Source organism: Bombyx mandarina, chromosome 08, assembly GCF_030267445.1.
Source record: "Bombyx mandarina strain Sakado chromosome 08, ASM3026744v2".
Taxonomy (NCBI): Eukaryota; Metazoa; Arthropoda; class Insecta; order Lepidoptera; family Bombycidae; genus Bombyx; species Bombyx mandarina.
This window is the reverse complement of record NC_143215.1, coordinates 15,001,905-15,012,875: the sequence shown is the minus strand read 5'-3', so window position 1 is coordinate 15,012,875 and position 10,971 is coordinate 15,001,905. Positions and strand designations below refer to the sequence as shown.

Sequence of the window (10,971 nt, the reverse complement as noted above, 5' to 3'; positions counted from 1 at the left end):
GTAATTTTTTTTTTTTACTTTTCGTAAATTTGCGTGTTCAAGTCTAATAACAAAATGTTGACCAATGGACATCACTTTGTATTTATCGGTGAATGCAACGAGGCAACGAACTAAAAAAATCACAAACAGGAATGCCGGATACAAACGGGGAGACAATCAAAATTATTTATATCTTTTTCTAACACGTACGTAAACGTCATCGTTCTATCTTCCGTCACTGTCGCGCAACCGCCACCACGAAGCGTAGATATAGGTATAGTACAAACATTTTCGTGTTTCGTCTCGTCGAGTTGGTTCCGAGTCGGATAGCTGACGCTACATGTGTTTTGCTGACGGTGTGAAATCGTTAATTACGCGAGTGTTATAAATTTGATAGCGCTACAATATTTTTTTGTAATTTCTAGTGTTCTAAAAAAATGTGTGCGTCAAAACGATTTAACGTGAGCGCAAAGGCAGCGTATCTATGGAATTAAAAAAAAAAACGACTTGGAAAGTTGTGACTCGTTCGCTGTGAATTAATTCAAAAGTTCGCTTGTACCGTGATTTATTTGTTATTACACAGTGATTTTATGTGAAAATGCCAAGAATTTATCGTACTTTAATTGATGTAAGTTTCAACTATTTATACCTATCTACTATAAAATCATTAAAAACATTTCAATGCTAGCGTAAATAAAACAAACAATGAATAAGTAATATAGCATTTTCCTGTAATTAGATTATGAAGTTATTTCTTAGAAGTGAATCATATTTTAAATGGGAGCTGATGCAAAGTACATACCTATTATACAGTACAGTTCGTAAGATAGGAAGAAACAATTGATTTCAAGGGGCCTTACAGCTTAGAGCATCGTCCTCCAGGCAACCTAGAGGAATCGTTCAGAATAAGCGGATGATAGTTTTCGTTAATATAAAAAAAATATATAAACTCATGTGTCTAATAAGATACAAAATTTTCATCACTTTATAATTTTCCTTGTAGCTTGTGTGCTCATAGCGTATCTTGTGTCAGTTGTCACACAAAGAACTTGGCATTAAGCCAAGACGTATCGGTCGTAACTTTGATATAAATCAAGAAGTCTTCACAAATATATATTTTTCGTTTTGGTCAACAGATATCACAAATGATACGCGAGTAATTAACTTTCAAACTTCACTTATGTTGGCATGCTAAAATATAGAGTCGAACATACAATTGGAACACTTCATTGTACATATAAGCTTGCATTTACATTATTCATTTAAGTGCACTAAACGTGTCGAATACTTAACAATACTTCGTCGTCTACGCTGACCAAGAAAATTGCAATCGATTGAAAATAGGAAGAAGTTATAAGAATATTTAGTATTTCAATAGAATTAATTCAATATTTTTTTCGTACCTTAGCTGAAAGCCTTGAGAGGCTATATCAGCCTCGCCTTAACTAGTAGGTGAGCTCACGGGGCTCAAACCTGATGACGCTGCTAACACGAACCCTAGCAAGAGCCGTGCTTCGGAGAATCTACCACCGGTAGAATGAATTCTAACGATTCAGATTGTTAGTGAGTTTCGATTTTAAAAGTAAACAACAGCATTTCAATGCTGAATGACATTGTAAAGAAAATTTTCAGTAGCTAGGTTGTGACTGAATTTTTTTTTTTGGGTCCTTTGGAAGGAATGACATTTCCACCCATACCGGACTCATAAAGTGTGCTCACTGCAAGCTTTTAACTTTTACATTGCGTAAAAGTTAACTCAAATTTGTATGGAGTTGGAACAGCGCCCCTAGCGGCAGACGAAGGAAAGCAAGTTTATTATTATAAGTTTTTTTTTACAAGAAAACGTTATCATTTTCTATTGTATTCATAGGTCGTAAAAATAAATACACGGTTTGCGCATTCTTAAGTTATGAGCGGTCTCACACCATATATTTGATAAATCTAGAATTAATTTAGTTAACTCGACATCAAACCGTAAAAGTATTTTTAATTGAGATATATTGTTTCTACTGTTTTGCTAAGCGGTTTTGCCTGGGATTACGGTAGGTAGCGGTTTGTTTTATACCGTCGCGATGCTCGTGTCAGAGATTTGAATAGACAGATGGCTACATGGACCACTAAATCGTTTTCTTAGTCTGCAGTAATAAAAATTAAAAATATTTTTACAGTTTCATGAGTGACCTTAGTACATAACACTCCTCCTTACGTCGTACTCCTCATTACTGAGGGTCGTGACTCCCCCGCTGCATCAATCTCTCTTGTACAATTGTCCTCCATCTGTTGCGATGCTTTGCCTCGTGGAGGGCATCGTGAAGCTTGAAGACAAGACAAGACCGAATTTGGTCCGACCATCTGGTGGTACTGCATCCTCTGGGACGTTTGTCCTCTATCTTGCCGGTCACCATTGGCTGCTCAAGATTGTGACCCTTCATGACATGATACCACAACCTTAAAATTTTTCGGCCATTATACTATTTCGACGAGCGAACTAATCTGTAGATTTTGTTCATCATAGATCATTTTGTTTGCCAGTTGGTCGCGATTCCGATCTGGTGGTAGATTCTGCGAAGCACTGCTCTTTTTAGGGCTAGATAATTCTCTCAGGTTGAACGTCCGTGCGTAGCTGTAATAGCCCCTTAGGCTATCAGCGAATCGCTAGAAAAAAAGGATCGAATAAACAATAAATAAAACTTAAGAGAGATTAGACCGTAAATGTGCCGGATCAAGATTTTCAAAACGGTGTTAAACAGATTTTCTTTTCATTTCTGTTCTATTATACATGCTAATTATGCACAGTTATACCATGACACGTTTTGCTTAATTAATACGCTTTTATTAGCTTCAGACGTATGTATGTTAGTATGTATGTTTGTAACGGAATCTTTGAACATGATTTTGACCCCCTTCAAAACGTCGGATTAACTCGAAATTTGATATACTTATTAAAGACCGATGGCAATTCAAATTAAAAAAAAATAATGAAAAAATTGTAATTCAACTAAAAAATGCAAAATCAATAATAGTTTAAAGAAACTAACAAAATACGCTTATATCGAAAAACCAACAAAAAAATTTAAAATAAATTTTAATAAATTTGAATTCAAAATAGTGTAAGAAAAAGTGATTTTATTGTAAAAAAGCGTGGGGTGCATGGTATCAATAGTTATAAATATTTTATGAACAGATATGAGTCGAAGGGTTATTTTTTACATATGTCGCGTGAATGTACATAGGTTACGAGTGCTAGCGACTCTTCGCAATGTAACGGCGGTTAGATGAAGCAGGAAGCTTGCCTCATAACATGAGCCGATAACAGCTTTCAAACGACAGCTTTGGAAGTATCCAAACTTTACAATTTTTAATGTGATTCTTTTTTATTGCCGTATAGGCAGACGATTATACGGCCCACCTGATGGTGAGTGGTTACCGTCGTTCATGGACGTCAGCAATGCCAGGGGCAGAGCCAAGCCCCTGCCTACCGAGCCAAGCCGCTGCCTACCTTTTGAAAACAGGTTTTTTTCTATTCGTATCGATATATTTATCTTTCAGCCTACAGGCGTATTCGTAGAGCATTAGATTTATATGTTAATTGTGTGAAATAGTTTTCATTGTGGCGATCTAATCAACGCATGCAAATTAATATTGTTCTAAAGCTTTTTACCAAATTCAATTTATTTATATTAGAATATTTCATGTTATTATACCAACGTGTAGGGTTATGATTCATTAACTTATTAGGCTAGATGGGCAGACGAGTCGCGTGATGATAAGCGACCACCGACGCGAATAGACACCAAAATTTGAGTGATGCGGACTGACAAGAAATTATTATTATCTATATATTAATACGTGAAGCAAAAACTTTGTATCCCTTTTTACGAAAATTGCGAGGACGGAGGAGTATTAAATTTTCCACACTTATAGAGAATATAGAGAAGAAGTGCACAATCCTAATATTTTTTTAAATAATGCATAAAAGATACATTAAATCAATAAAGAAAACATTACACACACTACAGACCATGTATTCGACGCACACACGCATGCATACTATTTATTGTCACACTTTTGTTCTTGACGTCTGTGGTCAGCTTGAGAATAGATTAAATATTGTTTGTCTTTGTTAATAATTTTTATAGTGTAGTCTTGGCGAAATTTGTGATTATAGAAGTATAAAATACAATCATAATAGTGTACAAACTTACAATTCCAATTAATTATAGTCGGATTTCGACTACTGCGGGGCCTCTAGTCTATTTTTAATTCAGTAAATTAACCATAACATTTGGTTTGTAGGTATTACTTATAATCTATGTTGGGCAGTCTCTCGATTGTGAAATGATTATCCAGATTGACAAGAAATGTCAAATTCTTGATTTCTTTGATACAAATACTGTCTTATTCTTTAACCGGTAATATAATTTACTTAGATGAAATAGGCAAGATGATGATAACCATCCGTGCGATGTCACTACACCAATACTTAATTTTCGGGGTATTGAGTCAAGTCGGGTATATAGCTCACAGTATCCTAATATTGTGTGACTTGAAAATTTGATATCATGAGGTCTACAATCGGTACAGAGACAATGATAGCGCAGGATTCATTCACAGCTTCCGTTTCTTAAACGGTCGCATCCTTTTAAACATGCTTTAAGATTATCGACTAAACTGTGTAGGGTTTTAGATTATAATAGGTTGGGGAAAAAGTCTTTCCGTATTTTAGTATGTATGAACTTGTAATAACATAACATAAAATCTCTTTGGCTATACTATTTGTATCTGGCTGGTTTTGGTATCATTAAAAGTTTAAATTTTAAAGAAGATAATTCCAAATTCAAATTAGGAAAATGTGTGATTTTTATTTCTTTTTCGTACTGTCAAGATGAGTGAATCTAATGAAGAAATTCGATACATTTTAAAATTTTACTACAAAAAAAGCAGAAATGCAAGGCAAGCCGCGAAAAAAAATTGCGATGCTTATGGACATAGTGCAGTGTCTGTGAGAGTAGCACAACTTTGGTTTAAGCGTTTTCAATGTAGGACCATCGGGACCATGTTCCTACCTACAAGATGGCAAGAAGTTATCGAACAAAATGGTACCTGCATACTTTAGTTAAATGTAAATAAACTATATTAAAAAATGTAGTGAATTTTCTTAAAAAATGCGAAGAAACTTTTCCCCAACCCTATAATATGTCTAACTCCATGTGCTGAATACAATGAAGCGGGTGTTTAGTGAAGAAGCTTGCTAAATTTCCAATTTCTTTTCTGTGTTAAACGATATCACTGTAACTTTAAAAGGTTATAATACACTGGTATTGCGCTGCCTTCGTCAAAAGTGAAAAAAAATAACTCAAATAGTCTTGAGAACTTTTTAAATTGGTTTATCGGTTTAATTTCGCGTGTATGATATTAATTTTAACACTAACAAGAAGTCAATAAGTGTGTGTTTTTATTTTTTTATTGTTTAGGTGGGTGGACGAGCCCACCTGGTTGTTATGTGGTTACTGGAGCGCATAGACATCTACGTCGTAAATGCCGCCACCTACCTTGAGATATAAGTTCTAAGGTCTCAGTATAGTTACAACGGCTGCCCCGCCCTTCAAACCGAAACGCATTACTGCTTCACGGCAGAAATATACCTACCCGGGCGGACTCACAAGAGGTCCTCCCACCAGTAAGCCCGTGAGTCCGTGGGCACGAATGACTCTAATACTAGGCCTTCTTTATTGCTTGGATGGGTGGACGATTTCACAGACCACGGAGCCATAGACATGAACAATGTCAATGCTACCACCTACATTGGCATTTTGGTTTAATCGAGTAACAAAAATCCAAACATGGAAACTTTGAGAATACTATATAATTTAGTTTACCTAATAAAATACCGGTGTTCCTGCCTGGATATACATTACATCCTTATTTATTGCTAATTAATATCAATTGAGTAATACAAAATAAAGACGATAATTAGTGGAAACTACTCGACTTTGTGATTATATTACGTGATGCGGTAATGAGCCGTTGATGACGCAATATTTGTTTCCAGAGTACTCTATAAATAGACGCATCGATTCAGTGTCGTGTTTGTTGATGTGCGTTTACTGGTAAATTTAGTTAAATTATTAATTCTGGCGAGCGCTTTGAGCTCGTGTGGGTTCGCACGCATATTTCTTCGGCGAACGAAACATTAGCTCCGGTTTTGAAAAGACGATATCTGTTTTTAAGCTATTGCATAGCCTTTGTCGCGGGCTTTGAGCGCTGCGACCGAATCATGAAATTCCGTAACGAAAAAAAACCTTACACCCCTCACTCCGCCTACCATGTAGCTCGCGTTCAACACATTCACACGTTGCGCTTGTGTAGTGTTTGTGAATAAGCGCGTGGCGTGACGTCACACTGCATGCGCATCATGAAAAGTCTGCCCATCTCTCTCTCTCGCGCGGTCTAGCTTATGAGTGAGAAGGGGACAGTTAAGGTTTTGCTTTTATTAATGTTTAATATAGCGTGACTTGTTTTATTATTGTTTTAATATTAAATTATCATTGTCTAATTATAATTGCATAAGTTGATCAAAAATGCTATGCAATAGCTTTACCGCGGCAGTTTCCAAGTGCCACACGTTTTTTTTAATTGAGATTTAAGACAAGGTGTCTGTCAGTTCATCAGCCTATTTTTGTTTTTTTCCCTACCTAAGCTAGGAGAGGCTAATTCAACGTAACCTTAACTAGTAGGTAAGCTCACGGGGCTCAAATCGGAGTGATGCTAACACTGACCCTAGCAAGGGCAGTGCCTCGCAGACCTCTTGTGAGTCCGCGCGGGTAGGTACCACCGCCCTGCCTATTTCTGCCGTGAAGCAGCAATGCGTTTCGGTTTGAAGGGTGGGGCAGCCGTAGTAACTATACTGAGATTTTAAAACTTATATCTTAAGGTAGGTGGCGCATTTACGTTGTAAATGTCCATGGGCTCCAGTAACCACTTAACACCAGGTGGGCTGTGAGCTCGTCCACCCATCTAAGCAATAAAAAAATTATAAAAAAAAACACTATAAAGGCATATAAAACAGTCATTTTGTAAATCAGAAGGCTCATTTAAACGCATTGAACTCGCGCCGAGCGGGGCGAGTGATTCGATCAACTTCATCGTCTCTCATCTAATTATCTCGTTACAGATGTCGACTCTGTTAAGTTAGAATTATCGAGAAATCTTTCAATGAAATTTACACTAGGGATTTACGTTTGGAAAGGAACAGTGATTACTATTTTATGCTCATAAAAGTCAGAGTCCGTAAACACGGTGAATTTCGATATTGCCTTGATAATATTAATCTACTAGCATTTGCCCGCGACATCGTCCGCGTGGAATAGTTCACAAATAATGCTTTATTTTAGAACAAATTTGGTTAGCATAAAAAACGTTATAGTGAGCCAACCTTAACATATAGACATATGCTGTCGCGAACTTTTTTAGATCTTTTAAAGGGAAACAATTCTGTCATACATTATTTTACCGAAACTTTAACCGCTTCTGCAGCGCACGCAGCGGAAGCTCTCAAAAGGGAAAAACCCTGATTTTGGAACATTCTTTATTGGTGCTCCGCTTGTATTGGTCTTAGCATGATGTTATATAGCCTATAGCCTTCCTCGATAAATGGGCTATCTAACACTGAAAGAATCACAAATCGGACCAGTAGTTCCTGAGATTAGCGCGTTCAAAGAAATAAGCTCTTCAGCTTTGTAATATTAGTATAGATAACCGTTATACCTTCCATTAATATTGAACCTGTTTTAATACCGAACGTTTTTTTTTTCTACCTATTCAGTAACCTCGAGGGGTTATACTAGATTCACAGAACAGGTAGGTGAGCTCACGGGGCTCAAACCTGAGGACGTTGCTAACACTAGCCCTAGCAAGAGCCGTGCTTCGCAGAATCTATCACCGGATCGGAAACACGACCCGCTTAAAAGATCCGGCGAGAAACTCAGTGGGCTGTCTGTGGGTTAATTTACTCGTCGAGCCCTTCGTCGCAAGCGACGGGTTCGACGAGAACGATAACCGGTGGTGGTTGAGGTACCTAAATGCACTGTTTACACCGAACGTATAACTGCTTCGCGGTAGTAGACAGGATGGAGTACTGGTGGTAGGACCTCTTGTGAGTCCGCACGGGTAGGTACCACCACCCTGCTTATTTCGTGAAGCAGTAATGCGTTTCGGCTTGAAGGGTGGGGCAGCCGTTGTAACTATACCGAGACCTTAGAACTTATATCTCAAGGTGGGCGGCGCATTTACGTTGTAGATGTCTATGGGCTCCAGTAATCACTTAACACCAGGTGGGCTGTGAGCTCGTGCACCCATATAAGCAATAAAAAAAATTAAAAAAAAAGTGCCCACAAGGCCAAAACCATAGGCTTGAGACTTAAGGAGGAAGTTATCCATGGCTTTACCTTATTAGTTGCTCAATAAAAATCTTACTATGTAAACAATATTTAAAAAACTATCTTTGAGTACAGTTTTTTAAAAACAGACACACAGACAGAACGGTATTATTATTATTATTGTAAGACAATAAAACTAGCTCTTTAATCAATAACAATAATTAGAAGGTAGATACTTACTGGGTATATTTATTTCGTTTCTTAATTATTTGTCTATCGATAAATAAATGTACTAGGACAAAGCGATCCAGTTCCTTACGTGCCTGTATTTGTGAACTGAAATCCTTCCTATTCGTACACTCTTGACAGAGTGGTCGTGGTCATGCACCAGTCGGATCCTGCGATACCGATGCTCTCGCGATGCGACGCCATGTGGCACGATGTTTCGCAGAGTGAGAGCAAACATTTATGTTGGAGTGAGTAACAGATTTTATGAGGTCGGTCCATCGTGTTGGAGATCGTCCGCGAGATCTTTTGCCCTCGACTTTCCCTTGCACCACTAACCGCTCAATGGAATCCTCATTACGGGTGATGTGCCCGAAGAACTTGAGGATTCGTAATTGGACTGTTGACGATAGTCTCTCCTTGATGTTGAGCTCTTTCAGGATCAAAATGTTGGTACGGTGCGCGGTCCACGGAATTCTGAGGAGACGTCTCCAACACCACATTTCCAGAACTGAAATAAAGCCCATCTTATAAAAAAAATCTTAATATCAAAACAAAAGACAAAATGCGATAAATACATAAAATTAATCTAAGTTTTGAAGTGGCATTATTGTAATTCCGACCACTGGTCAAACTCTTTATACGTACTATTGTTAAACGGTAACTTTGACCTAAATATATTATGTCACACGGTTTTATCAGCGCGCATTATCAACGCTTACATTGGATCAAATAACGAAACGTATCGATTACATTATGATTGAGTAGTCTGGGTTATTGTGATCGGCTAATATGGGTGGACGAGCTCGCATGTTTTTTAAGCGGAGCCCGTAGTCTCCTGCGTTACGCAGTCACGTGTATTATTATTATAATTATTTTTCCTACTTAAGCTGATTGCTTTGAATGGCCATTTAAACGTAATCCTAACAAGTAGGTGAGGCTATTCCAGCTACGCCCTGAGGGGTAGGTGTGCTCACGGGCTCACCCTCAGAGAATTCGCTAGCACTAGCCCTAGCAAGAGCATTGCTTCTTTTTCTTTTTTTCTTTCCTATGCTGATAGCCTTGAGAGGCTATTTCAGCTTCGCCCTGACATGTAGGTGAGCTCACGGGGCTCAAACCTGACGACGTTGGTAACACTGACCCTAGCAAGAGCCGTGCTTCGCAGAATCTACCACCGGATCGGAAACGCGACCCACTGAGAAGATTCGGCAAGAAACTCAGTGGGCTGTGTCTGTGGGTTAATTTACTCGCCGAGCCCTTCGTCGCAAGCGACGGGTTCGACGAGAACGATGACCGGTGCTTGAGGTACCTAAAAGCACCGTTAGTGGATCGTGTATTCGAAACGAAACAGTGAAGGGGTTTTAGAAGATTTTTTTTTTAAATTAATCCGTAGAATCTGAGTAATTTATCCGAAGGGGTGAAGGTACATTGAGACTGCGGGTAATTACCACAATCTTGGCTGTTTCTTCCACAGGTGTTCCGGACATGAGCCCGATTCTCCGCCTCATCAAAAAAACAAATAAAAATAAACAAAAACACGAGAGTGTCAAGCGTAAAATCATTTTATGAATCAGAAAACAATAAATATGCAAATTTATAAGTAAAAGGAAATAAAAACATCGCTTGATCTCTTTCTGGCCCAGTTTCTCGACACGTTCATGATTTTATTGTTGACTCAACTATGCAAACCGTGCGTTTTATTCAATTCCTAGAAGACACCTGCAGCTATACGTACATACGCACGTTTCTCGGCGAGTCTTTATCTATAATACATTTTAATACTAAGCACATCTTACGTTTCTACCTACGTTAATTTAGATTAAATAGATTATAGTTGAAATATGATTGAATCTTGAATATTAGTAAAAGAACAGATTAAAAATATTCCGCGCACACACATAACTGATGCAATATTGTCATAGACAAAATAGAAATTAAAGCTGTTAAATAAAACAAAAACAAAAATTTAAAGTGCTTAACTATGTGATTACATTTTTATATCTCCAGATACCGTCATCGTAGGCTAGATAAGATAGACATACCAATTTATATCTGTAATCGTGAGCTTTCAAATATAAAAAAGTTGCGTCAAAATCGATCAAGTAGCGTTGCGTTATTACCGGATGGAAAAGTCGATATATAGAAAAACAAGTAATGGTTGACAGAATATCGGTACTCGGAAGTGTCTACGACTTAACATTGCTTTTATGACCGAGGTATCTAGATTTATGTCTAACATCTAAAAATATTTTCAATGTGCAGACAGTTACAGATTAGCAATTTAAATCCTTATTAGATTTAAATGGTGGCAGGGCTGTTGTGAGTAAGCGCCGATAGGTACTGCAACCCTGCCTAGTTCTGCTGCAAAGCAGTACTGCTTTGCAGTTCG

At 37.8% G+C, this 10,971-nt stretch overlaps 1 protein-coding gene across 2 annotated transcripts in view; it reads left to right on the top strand.

The window, feature by feature from the left end:
- The first annotated feature begins 284 nt into the window (after window positions 1–284).
- The window catches only part of hfw (leucine-rich repeat domain-containing protein hfw), a 43,330-nt gene continuing 32,643 nt past the window's right edge, over window positions 285–10,971 (top strand). For both annotated transcript variants that reach the window (XM_028180181.2, XM_089729309.1), the window contains exon 1: window positions 285–607. In XM_028180181.2, coding sequence (XP_028035982.2) covers window positions 578–607 — 30 coding nt within the window. In that variant the 5' untranslated portion in view covers window positions 285–577. The remainder of the gene's footprint in view (window positions 608–10,971) is intronic.